Source organism: Cyrtonyx montezumae, unplaced genomic scaffold, assembly GCF_038088225.1.
Source record: "Cyrtonyx montezumae isolate F1298 unplaced genomic scaffold, pur_monq_1.0 scaffold_3, whole genome shotgun sequence".
In the NCBI taxonomy this organism is placed as follows: domain Eukaryota; kingdom Metazoa; phylum Chordata; class Aves; order Galliformes; family Odontophoridae; genus Cyrtonyx; species Cyrtonyx montezumae.
The window spans coordinates 58,024,313-58,040,380 of NW_027072034.1; the positions used below are offsets into that span (position 1 = coordinate 58,024,313).

The window sequence follows — 16,068 nt, forward strand, 5'->3', positions numbered from 1 at the left end:
AAATAATACATGGTAAGTGTACATGACACAGTGTATCATTGTGTAAGTGATCATGAAATCTTAAATTTAGAGTTCAGTGAGGAAAGGCACCACGTCACTCTGGGTTACCACACTAAATCTTTATACCACTGCGAGACAGTAGTAAGCATAAGCCTAAATAGCAGCAGACAGCATGAACAATCTGTAACCTCAAAATAACTGCACAGGGCAACTTTACAAGAGTAATGAATGTGGAAGAGTCATCAATTTTGTTATTAACACAAGACTAGCAAAGGTGAGGTCGTAACCTTACCCTCATATCAGCAACAGTTTAAGGGAATTATTTTGTCATTTTCATAGGCTGAACTTGCAAATAATAAGCTTGATAAAACCTCACATTCTAGCTGCAAGAAAAATTACTGATGGGATGCACGGAAACTGAACCGCCCCATGCTACTGATCAGCCAGAGGGAGCCACCTCAGCCTTCTCTCCTAGGTTGTCTGGAGGGGAACACCTGTCAGGAGCCAGAATGTGGTCCCAAATTCTTGTCAAGGCGGTCTGGATGTAATGTCATGGATGTGAGCAAGCCTTCTACAGTATAGCCTATGGATAAATACACAGTATTCTCACCCTGGCTCGGATACCTTGTGGCAGAAGCTGTGTGTCAACCTTAAGGTGGACAGAAAGTTGCTTAGCTGGTTGTTTTCTGCACACACGACACTTTACTCTGCAATGCAGATCAAGGCTCCAAGCTGTTCAACTTCTTACCTGTTGAAGAAGAGAAATAAGTATTTAGGGAATAAATGAAATGTTAGGTGAATTGGCTATATGGTAATAGGCTTATCCAAAATAGTAACTAATGTCTGATTTCAGATACATGGAAGTAATCCCAGTACTGTCAGCAGGATCGTTTTGTTCCTGTTAGAAAGCAGAACTGTGAAAATACTGCAGTGTTAGCTTGGATACTTCAGAAAAAAAATCTCCTTCACCAAAACGGATAATTTATTTTGCCTTCTATAATGTAAAGAGGACCAAAATTCAGCTGTGATGCTCTGCATAGTTCTGACCCAGGAAGTGGGACAAGAGAGCGTAGGAATGTTATGCACAACAGTGCAATTCTTTCAGGAGAAAGTGGTAATATTTATGGCTGTGGCTACAGCCCACCAAGTTCTAACTGAACATTAAGCATAATTTAATAATGATAATCATAATAATGTAATATGGCTAGTAATTTTACTTCAGAGGTAATTTTCCTGACAACACTCAGTTATGATGCTGCAGCCTGTGTAAACATAAAACTAACAGACCAAAACAGCGCTAGTAAGACAGACCTAAGAGAAAGCCACAATATGTTCAAGGGCTGATTATTTGAGCTTAGAGGAGTGAGACAGTCAAGGGGAACCATCAGAGGTCTCATCAGCTCACAGTGTGTTGAAAGTCCAGCATGCAGTTAGATGAACAGGTGCAAGATAAAGCCCACAGTGGTGCAACCTAATCCTGCTTCTGCTTTTCTAGCGTGCCAGGGAGCAGAGACAGATGGAGCAGGAGGCTATGGAGCTGCCTCACAAGGATTTACAGGGGCTGGCAGCTGCCCCAGGCAGGCAAGATTGTCCTTCAGTCACCACCAGCCACTCCAGCTTCACTTGACACTCCTCAGCCATGTGGACTTAGGGTGTGAGCATCCAGTCTCAAAAGTCTTCACTGAACTGCAACACTCCTGCTTGTACAGACCAGTTACAGTTTTAATTAATCTAAAATGAATTATTTGGGTCTCCTAATTTCCCTGCTAATTTTGAAGAAGTCCAATTAATGCTGAGCTAAGAAGTTCCAAAGGCTTCCCATCCAGCTTTCATTTGCCCAGAAGGGATCCAGTCGAAGTGAAACTCTAGTCAGAATGTCAAATCACAGTTATTTTTAAGGCCATTGTGCAGCAGATCTCTGGCTGCATGTGAACCACATGATTACTGAATAAACCACACAATATTTGAAAAACACAATATTTGAAAAAAAGTCTTAAACACCACACGAATGCGGCCTCATCCACAAACTTCAGAATTTAGAGCAAAAAATGACAGTTACATTTATTTTTTAGCACAATTTAAAGTGATGACATATAATAAAAATGCATGTACATTAGATAATATCTGATAAGGGAACAAGTTTGAGGGACCCTGGGCCAGTACAGGCACAAGCTAGTAAACCCATGCAATATAGCCTTGCAGAAATCTCTCTATTCTGTCTCCAGGTGCACGCAGGTTCTCCTCAAGGGTCTGCAACTGTAGGGCATTTTATTCTGGAATCACTGTGCTCTACTCACAGACTTTTTTCTGTATTAGCAATCTAAGCCTTTAAAGCCTTTCTCATACACACACTCCTTGCTAGATTTAGTCTTTTTCTTGATTTGAATTTGTTTGCTTCATTCTAGCTCTGAAATTATTTTGTCTAGCTATGGGAAATGAACAGCTATTAAATCACTGTGGGAATGGGAGACTAAATTAAAAAGCAGAGATGGGTCAAAATTTCAGATTTGGTTAGATTTTAATGAACATTAACTCAAGCATATTTTGATTAATCTTCTTGACTTCTGTAGAAAATTGCTCCCTTATTTTCCAGTGGTCAAATTAATGTTTCCTGAGCAAAACAGCAGGAACAGTGTGTCCTTGGTTTGAGAGCAAGAAAGTAATACTGTTCTGAAGGCACTTGAGTATTTTTTTAATTTAATCTTAGTGTCTTTCTAATGAAAACTCCAGATTTTCTGCTATTTTTTAAGTTTCACTTCTCCAGCAAAGGAATTCAAAAACACATGAGTGCCAGGGATGACATATACCTTTAGGATCTGAGACTGGCTGCTCCCAGACCTCTCTGCCTCCAGTCTGGTGATGCCATCTCCATGGCAGGAAGGTCCTTTGAAACATGACATCCATTCTTCTGGCTATTCCAGTATTCTGCACAGGGACATTGTTAGTGGGCATGGTGATGATGGGTTGATGGTTAGACTAGATGACCTTAGAGGTCTTTCCTAGGTTTTAACAATTCTATGAAAGGAAGTCGTGCTTTGGGATGGTGCTGCACAGCTAGTGCATTTGTCTCTTGTATAGTGCTCTGTGAGCAGTCAAGTTCCTCTGTCATTTTGTGTGGAAGATGATCTCCTTTAGACTAAAAATCATAGAGAAAATCTCGCTATGAACAATTTTGTCATGATATCCAGTGTCCTTCCTTCTTTCATGCTTGTGAAATGAAGAGTAAAACGGTAAGATCTTTATATTTCTCTCTGTGTGTTACTTGAAAAGTGAAATGCAAAAATGACCTGTGCTGCAAAACCAAGAAAAAGAAAGGCATGAGTAGCCCAGTCAGGGAAAGAGAAGTTAAGACTGATAAGTGTAGCAGAAGCACATTTGCTTTTCCAGCAAGTAGAAAAAGTGAGGCAGTTTTCAAGCTGAAGCTTCAGTCACCAGTCCTCAGCATCTGCGATGTGGAGAGAAGTACTGGAGAAGTACCACAGCATGTGAAAAGCCAGCAAATAATTTTGTAACATAACAGTATAAATGCAGAAGTTTGAGTACCAAGAACAGCAGCTTTCACCTGTCAGAAATGAGTTACCTGAGTTTGAAGAAAAAGCTTGAGAGGATGAGGGCAGAATTAACAAGAACAGTTAGTACAGCACTGAAAAAGATCAGAAACATTAAGTTATCCAAGTTTCCTCTTCCTGAAACTCAATGTGTCACTTCATATGGTAGAGAAATAACGTTCGTTGCTATTGAATGTCATTTGTACCCTCAAAACGACATACATTTTTGTTGTTTACCTTATGAATAACTGATATGTGGGAGATTTATCCAGAGGTTATATGTCAGTATTTAATAAGCACTTGACATATAATATTTAACTGAGGCTTGCTTAGGAACACATAGCTAATAATGTACAAATAATTAAAAGAAAGCCATCACATCATCTCCATGTAAATATATTTTATTGAGAATGTTCATTTGCTTCATGAATTCCTTTCTCCTGACCTTTTTCCTAGTCTGCTGAGTTTCCCCTTCCATTGCTAAGCAACAATATGTTGTTGTCGTACTTCTCTGAGTTGTCTGCTTCAAATGGGAAATGTTCTCCAAGTTACAGTTCCCCACTACACCCAGATATTTTTTCAGCTAGAGGACACCCTGAATTAGACCTTGAACTCGGAATGGCTGCCTATCTCCATATCTCTTAATACAGTTTAGTACCTTACAGATTTGTCCCGCAACTGCAGCTGCAAGGGAGACATTCAGCAGAGTTGTACAGGGATGGCAGCAAAGAATATAGCCCCACTCATCTAAATTCAACACCACACACTATTACAACACCCCCCAAGAACTTTGCTGATGTTTGTGCATTGACCACCAGCCCAAACATCAAAGCAGAGTAACTAAAAGGTGGCTTCAACCCTTGTGGAAACTAAGTAATCTGTGGATCACAAGCTCAGAACTTAGCTCCAACAGAGAAAAGCTTTTACAGAAGCTCCTCAGCCTGGGCAACTGCTGAATGTGGTGGTGTGTGTTTGTTACAAAAGGCATCGGTCAGGGAACAAAAGGATGACAAAAGGAAGTCATACACATTCTCCACAAGCACTCTGAGATTCAGCAGCAGGCAAGTTATTCACTCATTAAATAAAGGAATAAGAGCTGCATTTAATAAAAAAAATGTAAAGACTTTGGTCCTAAATGTACTGCATGTTATTATATATACGCATAGAAGGAGAAGGCTATGCACCATAAAATTACTTTCTCAGCTCAACTTCATCTGAGGTCAAGCCTATTACTTTTCTGGCATGTGTCATTTTACATACACTTCTCTGCCTATTTTTAAAAATGATTAAGGTTTCGGGAAAGCAGTGAGTCATTATTACAGCGCTTCTTCCTTTTCTGTTACAGGAATGACATGCCAAGCTCGAAGTTCATACGTTACGAGTGAGATTCTGTGGGGTTATCGTTTCACCCCTGTCCTCACTCTGGAGGATGGATTTTATGAAGTTGACTACAATAGTTTTCATGAAACATATGAGACAAACACCCCAGTTTACAGTGCCAAAGAGCTGGCAGAGATGGCCAGCCGAGCAGAACTGCCCCTGACTTGGTCTGTTTCCAGCAAGCTGGACCAACATGCTGAGCTGGAAACTGAAGAGGAAGAGAAAAGTCAAGAAGACCAAAATGAAAGAAATGGTGATGTGGCAAACCTAGAGAATGAGTCCAAAGTGTAGAACCGGAGGTGTAAGGACCACATGACCTTCTTTACCTTTTCCCTTTATGTTCCCATTTTATTTCTTCCACAAGCTTTTATTTTTCTTCCTTGTCATTAATTCTGGAAAAATAAATACTTCAGATGTGAAATATCTACCTGCCCAGTTTAAACTCAAGAGTTTCACAGACTAAGCTAAGATGCAGGTTAAAGCTGCAATACCCATTACTTTCAGTGGGACCGCCATCCCCGCCCTGGTAACGACTGCTGGTTTCCTCTGCGCCTCTCTGAGTTCAGACCTCCAGGTTTCCTCAAAGTAACAAAAAGCCACAGGAATGTGAACAAGGTAAATAAAAATGAAAGACTAATTGATGTTCATCAAAGCGAAGGGCCTAGGCTCCAGGTTTTTTTTATGCATTTCAAGACAGCTTTGTAAACTGGATAACAGGCCTCTGTAAAATGGGCCTTGCAGCTTTAAGAGGACGGTGAGCAGAAGGATCTGCACCCCAACACGATACTGTACATATGCCTTATGTAATTACTTTCTCTTTACATTTAGTAATAAACAACGCATGTACAAAAGTACTGTAGTAAAGAACTTCTAAATAATGTACATAGATGTGTAATTAATATAGGTTTAGAAAACAAGTTCTAGAAGTATTGGGATGCAAAAACAAACTACCCCTTGAGTAAGCACTTCTCTTCTAATCTCCGGAGTATCACATTGATCCCTATATCTATGGCTCTTTTAGTGCATGACATCTTCTTCAGTGTACCAGACTGGCAGCTATTTTAGAGTACCTCACTGTTTCCCAAACAGGTCATTTTATTGACTCTAAAAAGCCATAAGTCTGGGAGAGGGCAGGGTAGAAAAATTATAGAATACTTACTGATATACTGTGAAAATGTTTACAAATAAGGCAAATCATTCCTGGGTATACTCTCAGCAGTTAAATCTAAATTTAGACTGTGGCAAACATGAATTTCCTGCGTACTCCTAATCTCATCAAGCATGTTTCATGCGGAGGTATCAGCCTTTATGTGCAATATCTAGGGAACACCTCCCTTCTCTCCACTCAAACCGTGGGATTTCTGCTAAGCAGTTTGATGCACAAATGGCACAGGCCACTGAAAACCAAGTGAGCCTGTCACGTGCAGATGGCAGCTTCCCAGCCGCAAAGGAAACAGCTGAAGCTGCAATGGAAGAAATTCACTCGCCAGCAGCACTGGTGCTTAGTGGGTCCCAAAAAACCACAAAACAGGTGCCATCCTTGGGTGACAGGCATCAACAGGGCTTCTCAGCAAAACACACAGATCCTGCCACCCGTGCTCAGGAGAGGGGGTTCCCTACATCAGTTCCTAGGCTGTCATAAATCACTACACACCCTAATTTAATGACTTCAGAATTGACAGGGCAGGGACAGCTTGCATAGCTCACACCACAACGTCTGCATCCAGAGCAGAGCCAACCCGCTCAGGCTGAGGGTCACGGCCAGGCCGGTGTGTGCTAAGTGTCACCTGCTCAATGCAGGTCATGTTGCTCTCAGTTGGCTTTCACCAGGCCCATCCACAACTACGTTTCCTGTCAATAAATGAAAAGAAGCTGCAGCCTTAATTTGTTGGTTTTTTCATTGCTGTTTTTTGTTTTGTTTTGTTTTGTTTGTTTTTACTTTTGTACCTGCCTACTCTGGAAAGAAGAAGCGCTCTGAAGGGAGCCCAAAAAGCATCTTTTGTACAGAAACATTTACATTAAAATGGGAAGAAAATTAAAAAAAATAATAAATAAAACCCTCAGGAGAAACTCGGTGGGCAGGTGGAAATTTTGCACTGTGATATAGCTTTCACTTCAAGTACATACCTATTTCTTGCTGAAACAATTGCCCCTTGCTAATTTTCACCAAGTGTGGCTAATCCATGGGGTTGTGCAGGTCCTCCCACTGTGCTTAATGCAAAGGAGGAAGAGCAGGGAATTGGGAAAGGTTTGAACACTGACAATGGGCAGGGCATGCTGGATAGGAAGTTTTGCTTCAGCTCTGAGCATCTTTTCTAAAGGCTTCCACTGATCAGGATGATATAAGTAATGGTCCAGAATATGGAGTGGCTGCTTTTATCAAATCAGTATTTACACTGAGGTTTCATGAGATACAACTCCTTTTGCTGCAGGCATTTTAAAGCTTGGTCTTTTGCCCCAACACAAGAACAAGCCAAGTCCTCCTGTTGACCCACCACAACCCATCTGTAACGTCACCCAGTGCTTCTAAGGCACGATCACCCCCAAAGTTCTGCTGGAAGACAGAAGCTCTGCAGCAGAGAACCCAGGGATAGCACATGGGTAGCCAAGAGCCTGTGTATGTCCATCTGCAGTCCTGGCAAAAGGTGCATGAGCTGAAAGCAAACCATTCCTCTGAGGATAAACCTGCTTTTTGCTCTTGGAATATACTGGGCCCCTCTGTAATTCATTGCTGCAGTTTAAGAAAAGTTTGTGATAATTAGAACAGCAGCTCAGGGCCCTAATGAAACCCATTTTTGTGTCCTTTAGCACAAAAAAATAGACTTTACGCCACTGGGGCATGCGCATGTGTAAGCTATATTTTTGTGAATAGGGCACTTCAAGCTTAAGGTGTGTGCGTTTGTCTTTTTCTCTCTCCCCTTCTGTATTTTATTGTCTTTGGTATTCATGTAGCACGGACTGTAAAGTTTATGAAATCTCATTTTTTGTAACATAAGCTTAAAAAAATAGAAGCCTCCAAAGCTTTCAATGGGGAAGCTTCACGTAAACTTTGTACTAGAATGTCCCTATCAAACACCTCTATTTTTCTACAATGATTGATTAAGCAGTTTAACAATGTATTTTGTGCCAATGATTTCAACTGAACTGGTAAAAAGACAATTAAGAATTGAATGCTGTTAATTAACAATGGATTTTCAAGCCGTATATGCTGAGTGGCGTTTTCATTACAACAACCTGAGAACTTCATCTCCTAACCCTAAACAATATCCTCTGAAATATCAGTGCCCTATGGGAATATTGTTGGCAAATCACATTTAAGGATCATGAGTAATGTAATATTTTTATTTAATTGGCTGCATAATTCATCAAGATCCGTCGTATCTCTATATACTTCACTAATATGTGTTGGTGTCTTTGTCTCAGTGTATCTTGGAATCTGCAGGAACAAAAGGATTTCCAGATACAAATGTGGAGTTGCAGTCATTTACTACAGCACTCGGTTCCTTCTACAAACAAAAATGCTGCAGAAATTCATACAGACTTCATGCACAGTACTGCAGTCATCTCTTGCTCCTTCTCGCTCTCTCTAGATCTTTGACCTATGAAACTACAGCCATTGCCATTGATGTGGGACATCCCAACAAATGTAACTTTGGTGGTCAAAGTGAAACATCTGCTTATGTGAATGGCCTTGTTTCAAGCTTGTACGTCTCTGCACCTGCAGCACATGCAGAGTGAGCTACACAGTTCTGAGTTAGCAGAGCTCTGAGCATCTTTTGCCACATGGAGGAAGGGGGTGCAATGCCCTAGAAGGATCCCCAGCAGGCAGCTGCCATACAAGCAGTACAGTGTGCTTGCAAAGGGGAGAATGCTCGATGGACAGTTTGGAGTTACCTCATGACAGGCTCTGGATTTACATGCCCAGCTCTGATGCACAGAGGTGACTAGTTCTTCTAGCATTGCCCATATTCTTCTGCTGTAGTTAAAGAAGAAACTCCTACAGACAGTGAATATGTCTATTTTCTTTTCAAATAGATAGCACAAGTTCCTGTTTTGCTCAACCATGTGGCATTAGACTACTGAGGAAAGGGAAGATCTGGACTCAGTGCCTTCTTCAGAACAGGAAGGTTCAAGTCCATGCCCTACATCTCCCAAGAAACAAACCTAGCCATAGCAGCAACAGCAGAGTCCCAACAGCCCTGCCAAGGTCAGATGAATACTTGAATTCTTTCGCTAAACCAAAGAAACTGTTAATCCTTCCTTTCAGAAAATTTTAACAAAAGAATGGAAAATTCCTTACTCCCTAAGATGCACTATCCTATTGATCGGGGCAATCCTTGGCTGTGTTGCTGATACAGGTGCAACCCCTCAGGCTAGGGGCAGCACACAATTCAATTTTCTCACATTGTCCAGCAGGCAGCTGCTCTCTGCAGAGGTGCATCACCACAGACTTTGCCTATGTTTCTGAATGCAAGCAGCTTGCATGTCTCCCAGGCACCCAAATCCTGCAAGGTCCAGGCTTGATGTGTTCTGAACACCACCTACCCAAGCAGCCTTCTTGGGAGGTGGAGGAAAGCCAAGTCATTTTTGTCACATCAACTTCGCTGTGAGACAGGTTCAGAGCTGCAAGAATGTTATGCCTAGAATGGATAGATGTACCGCATTCCTGGCAGAAATTGGGGGTACTTGGGACTTCTGGCACATGGAGATCTGAATGGTGAATTTATACCACTTATAAATACTTGAGGTGAAGTCTTAAAGCTGAAAATGTAATGTCTATATGGCAATGAGAGGGTAGGACATTTATTTGGCTAACAGCATAGATTATCACTGAGAAACATCCGCTTACTATTACTGTAATTTCTGTCTTCCAAAATACACTTCTTTTCAGAATATAAGTCCTGTTAACAACCACATTACATCATTCAGACACTACTTAGACCGTAAATCAGACCTAACTAAACAAGAACAAACACTGGCTTCTCTTACATTCTTGTTCCTTCAACTCATAAACACGTTCTTTGGAAATGACTTGGAAAGCAGCATTCTGCTATCCAATTCATAAAGACAAGACAGAAAATCTATTACTTACAATAAACAATTCTCTTATATTCTTCCTTAGTTAATTTTAAACTTAGGATTAGCCTTTTGGAGAGGAGGGGTGTTGTTGCACATTCTAGAGCACATTTCATTTTGTGTATTTGGTTCAAGATTACTTCCACACATTTCCATTTATTCAGCTTCCCTGGATTTTCAGAAATGTTATTCTTGTGTTAACTTCAGTGTAACGAAGTACTTCCTTTACCACTTGCCATTCTTCCATTTATTGCCCGCATGCCAGTGCTGTAATGCAGTTTTGTGTAGACTGCACACAGAAATCATACGCAAAGATAGTGTTCCAGAGAGACCCGCATATCTTGCTATTTCATCTCAAGTGTGAAATGTGTTTTCTATTTCAAGCGAATTCACAAGTATAAACCACAGTTCTTCTTTCACCCCCTCTAACATGTGTGTCATCCACACAGTATAAAAATTTAGGGCTTTCAGATAATACCAACTGCTCTGAGGTTTTTTCTCAGAGTAAAACTGGAAGCAACCTCCTCAAATTCTTCTTCTTTTTTCTTCTTCTTTTTCTTCTTCTTTTTATTCCAGAAGGCAGCAGGAGCTCCAAATCCATTGCCAAAGGTCTACAGTACCCCTCTAGAAGCTACAGGCACCATCTTGCTATCATTTTGCACCGAAGTGTTTTCCTTTATGAGGCTGTTTCTGCTCAAATGATTATAGGCAGTCACTTGCACTAACTTTTCTGAAAGGTTTAAATTGGAAGGACTGATGGATAACTGTCACTTCACCACACTTTCCCCCACATGCTTTTCAAGCCTGATGGACTGGAGTCCTCTGGATTTTTCCAGCTCAGGAACACAGGGCAGCACGTGAGCATGGATCCTCACAGCCACCCACCCTGGCTGTTTCCCCATCATAGGAACCAGAAGGACCCAAATTCCTCCCTGAAATATCTGTATTAAGGGATGAACAATGCGGTGCTTGAGGTGGTAGCCCAGGAAGGATAGCATGTAGGATAGTATGGAATGTTAGATCCACTTCATTGGAAACTGCAGCACTTTGAGGTCGTAGTGATGCACCTGGCTCAGACCATAACAGAAGTTATTTCATTTTCTCAGCAATATTTTTGGTTTACACAGATGGGATGCTACAGCTAACCTAAGTATCTACAGGTAATTTTTCAGAAATATTGAACATATACCAGTTCTTAACAAAATCAGTAGAAACGAAGAGGCATTTCTGGAAAAAAAAAAAAAAAAAAAAAAGGCAGAAAGAAAAAAAAGAGACCATCTGCTGAGATGACTGTATGAGAACTCTATACTGCTTTTTATTCCAGCTTTTAGGCTCCCAATGAGATGATAAAGTCAGGCAAGGTCTTTCATCTCAGTGATGTGCCATCAGCATCAAATACATGCCAAAGTCTTAAGAGAGCCACAGGAAGAGTATTTACATCCTTCCATTTTGCAGTAGGCTTTAGGCACGTATTTTTAGGTGAATTAGGGATCACTAAAGGCACTCCCTTAGTGTTTAATTAGTGTTAAAGATGCTACCAACAAGAACAAAATACAGCGTGACTCTCACTAAGGCAGTTTATTTGAAAAGATGTTCAGTCATAGCGGTGGGGCAAGAAACATAAACTGCCAACAGTTTGCACTTGTGCTGTAGCTTCTGTAGGGAAAGGTGTAATTCATTCCTTAGCAGATAGCTCAGCAATCCTTCCACATTTCTAATGAGCTCATTTTCAGAACAATAGATAATAATCTGTGTTTTTAGATAATTAATACCTTCTAATCCAAAGGCTGCAGATGTTCATAGCAAATACAAAAGGTATCTGAAATTGGACAGGAAGGAATACAAATAGGTATAAAGTCTGCAGAACAAACCCAACAAAAATCTTGTCCAAAGGGCAGGAATCACATGTTGAAGACTGAGCGATGCTGCTGGCCATTTTTTAATTTTTAATGCATACACATCATTTTCTTCACATTCAGACACTTATATATACATATATACACATACATATATCTATAGTAAAGTAAAGAATACCCAAAACCATTGTTTTTAAATCTTCACTACTTTTTAACTACTTAAATCAGCAAAATGAAATCTGTATAATGAGAAAGGACAAGGGAGATAATTCATCACTTGAATCACATAAAGCACTTACTCCCTGAAAAACGTATTATACAAACAAAAGACAATATTCCTTTTAAACTTATTGAATTAGAAAGGAAGTGGGAAAATGTTCAAGGCATAAAAGACATCACACATTTCAAGACTTTGTTTAGAAACTTTAGCAGTTATTTATATGACAAGGAAGAAATCAGCTATGTGCTGGTAGTACCTATGGTATTGATTCCAGAAAAGGTTTTAGCCCTTGGAGGCATTAAATCAGAATGAACACGATCAAAAATCCCATCAAGATCACATAATATGATAACTATTGCATTACTACTACTGCATTACTATTACTAAGGGGTTAAAATTTTGCTTAGTCTCATTTGCCAGAGAAGAAATGGAAGAAAACAAAAACTGCATAGAAACTTTCCTTAATAATGGCAGAGAAATGTGAACTACTTTCACATTTAAGTAAGAATTTCCTTTTCCCTTTTTAATGACTATTTATTCTCTCTTTGTGTCAACACTCAGATTCGCTAAAAACAACCAAAGAAAAAAAAAAAAACCTGTGGCCATGAAAAAGCAACAGCATTCATTAGAAACAGAGAAGAAATTCAAAGAGAATTTCTCCTCAAAAAGAATTCATTAGAACTAGATCAATACAGCTTTATAGAAAAAAACCTCATGAATCTTAAAAAAGATTTCTTGATAAATCATGAGGGAGTTGTCTTTTCACAGTTTTTTCCTCTTGACTTTCCAAAAAACCCAACACAACAAAGCATTCAGATACTGGATGTTTTGTTCAGTTGGAGATTTTCTGGAAATGGGTTAAAAAAAATCAATTTTTGACATCTTTGCAGATAATAAACAAATTCAGATCGTCACATTAAAGTCAGATTACCTACTGTAAAAATGAAAAGGTAAGAGATTTTCAAAAAACAAAATAAAACAGTGCTGGAGATACCTAACAGTGCCATATCCTGCCATGATCTTTACGCTTGCAATATGAGTCAGTTATTGCCATGACTCCCATTACAGCTAAAATAAAGCATTTCCCAATATGACATTCTGAACATTTCCATGGAAATTGACTTGTGATGGGTTCGTACCAAAATGTCACAGACCCACCTGGGATTTGGTAATTGTAGACTCAACTTCCTTCTCTAACTGACTCTCACCAATTTTTTTTTTAATCTCAGACTATCTCAAAAATTGAATTGCAAAAGCTCTATCCAGATCTCCTTCCTCCCCCTACAGTTTCTACCCATCAGATTACGAATTATCAGTTCAATCTGTTGTGAACTCTGAGAGGTTATAATATGTATATATACAGATACATACACACACACAGAAGGGAGGAGGTGAGTTGAAAAATTCTGCTCATATTTACCACAGAATTCACACTGAAAAACGAAGTAACTTGCTGAAACTGGAGTCGTGCCTGAAAAGGGATCCACCTGAAACAACTGAATATCCATCCAAGGAACGAATGATTAAAGCACCATCATAGGTGCCTGTGAGCAATGGGTGAAAAGGAGAGAGTCACATGAGTGTAGAGATGGCAACACCCATGTGTTCCAGCAACCGCATCTCTGATTCACATTCAAAACACTGGAAAGAACTAGCAGCTTTCTTCCTGCATTGTGGCTGCCCCATAATAGAAATTTACCTCTCAACCATTATATCTCCTCTCCATTCCCATTCACTCTTCAGGCTTTCCTCAAGGAATACAAAATAATTTGATATCAAGACTAAGGAGCTTTTTGTGTTTCAAAACAATTACAAATAAAATTTTTAGAAGGGCTTGCTCCTTCTCTAAATAAGTAATGCAGATAGCTTGGTTTTGGTCGTGCTTTGGTTGATTACTCTGGGTATTATTCTACTGTTCCTGTGTTTGGTTTTTTTAAACACCTCAGTACTGATAACTACGATCTTGATATCACTCTTAACAATCACTGTCATAGGAGAAGCCTGCTTTTCCTAAGAAACAAGCACCTGATGGATGGCAAAAGGTATGACTTCAGGGTACCTTAGAGAAACTTCCAGTAATAATTCAAACTTTGTTATCAATATTTTTTCTTGGCAACCAAACAAACTGGCACCAAATACTCCGCGCTCTTCTTGGAAACCCTAATACTAGTCTGAGCCCTCAAAACAGGGTACATTTTCCTCTTGGCTTGCTGTTCCTTTAGTCTCCAGCACTGCAGGCAGGCAGCTGGCTGACCAGTTGCTTCCACTTAGTATTTCCCATGCCATACCACACAGAACAAATTTTACATGACTACAATAAGAAATCAAGAATTTTCAAATTTATGTGTTAAAAATCTCTATGATGTGAATCAGCAATGTCCACTTGACCCATAGAACTGTCTAAAACTTCTGTTATCTAATATCATTACTTTACAAAAATCAACTAAGCAGCTAAACTTTTAATATCCAGTTTAATTGTCATCAGAATCACCAAATGACAATATTTTAACAGTCTGTGAAGTTTCCTGTAAGTAAAATTACATTTTAAAATCACTAATGGCGAGAGATAGAGCCTGAGAGAATTATCTTTTCTTCTTCCTGTTAACCATGCAAATGGAAAAACACAATTTTAAGTGCTTCTTTTAGGTAAATGTGACTGAGTATTTTGACTTAATTTAGAAATTGCTTTACCAGGAGCTACAAATTCCAAATTTTTCAAAGCCTCAAATCTGCAATACAAATTCCTGTAGAGTAAGAAGTACTCTGGTCAGAACTTCAGCTGTATGTCATTAGTGGAAATTTTATTCAGTTAAAAGTTAAACCTTCCCCACACCTTTTCATTTTGAGATGTCTATAACCTTCAGAAGCGTTTCACTCCTGCTGCTAAGCATAAAGAACAATTAAAGTGCTTTTTTCCAAGCAACTGCAAGGCACAGTCATATATTTTTATTGAGATATCAAATATTTTTTGTCTGTATTTCTGCATGTCATTCTGCATTTTTGCAGAACGTTAAATTATGGAAGTTAAATGATAACACAGTTGAGTTAGTAAATAAGAAATGTCATATCTACCCTAAAATACTTACATATATGGTTATGAATAGATTAGTAACACCGCATAAATGCATGCACAAATTATCTTAGTTGGTAAATAAAGAGAAATCAGAAAAGAATTCTTTAGGCTATGCTATTGCCTACTTGTTCTCACAATCACATCTACTTCATTATTCTGTCGTAAGAGAAGTTAGGTGGTAGTGAGAAAAAGAGAGAGTTTGGCTCATTAACCTACCTTAAAATCTTCTGTATTTCCCTAGGAACAAATTCAGTGCACCTGTGAATGGGTAATGATGAAAGCATATTTAGTAAGGAAGCACAAGAAAAGTATGTATTTAGACAAATAATTTAAATTTTAAATAAAATATATATGAAACTACTGTTATAGGAAAATTATTTACCTAATTTAAAATTTAAAAAAGGATGCTAATAAATAAATTCCTCTGAAACAAAAAACAACTTCGGGCATTGTCTTGATTTTATTTGCTCATGTTTAATCCATTGAAATACAAGTGCACAGACAGCTACAGGCCAGAGCTTAGTAAAGATCTGGAGTCCTTAGTTCACAGCCTGGACTTCTGGCTCCATTTTTCCATCTTTGGTTTTCCAAAGTACTTCTTGTGCAATTCCAGGAACCAGAAAAAAAAATCATGTACTTTGACTATAATGTTTCACACTTTTACAGTATTAATTGAACTTGGCATGGGTACAGCTGGATCTGGGTTTTCTTCCTATTCCTGTCTCAGACCAAGCAGTAGCTTTACGAGCTTGCTTTCACCTGTAGGTGGTGTTCCTACAAGGCTCTGCACTTTGAGAAATGATGGATGTACAGCAGGTGTAGACAAGCTAGTATCTTGTTTCAGCCTCAAATGTGGAAGCAGGCCGTAGTCGGATGCTTTGGTTGACTCACATTATACTCACCTCAGCAGAAGGC

At 39.3% G+C, this 16,068-nt stretch overlaps 1 protein-coding gene and 1 long non-coding RNA gene across 3 annotated transcripts in view; one reads left to right on the plus strand and one right to left on the minus strand.

The window, feature by feature from the left end:
* Positions 1-5,502, plus strand: part of KCNJ6 (potassium inwardly rectifying channel subfamily J member 6) — a 108,426-nt gene extending 102,924 nt beyond the window's left edge. Inside the window, exon 3 of the mRNA XM_065741758.1 lies at positions 4,894-5,502. Within this exon, the coding sequence (XP_065597830.1) occupies positions 4,894-5,219 (326 nt within the window). The 3' untranslated portion in view covers positions 5,220-5,502. The remainder of the gene's footprint in view (positions 1-4,893) is intronic.
* Positions 639-15,670, minus strand: LOC136052003 (uncharacterized). 2 transcript variants are annotated; one of them, XR_010622511.1, is made up of 3 exons: positions 15,536-15,670; positions 15,370-15,411; positions 639-748 (listed from the first exon to the last, which is right to left on the minus strand). It is a non-coding gene; the product is annotated as an uncharacterized LOC136052003 (long non-coding RNA). The 2 variants fall into 2 exon arrangements; XR_010622512.1 differs by lacking the exon at positions 639-748 and adding an exon at positions 3,581-3,643.
* Between the last annotated feature and the right edge of the window lie 398 nt (positions 15,671-16,068).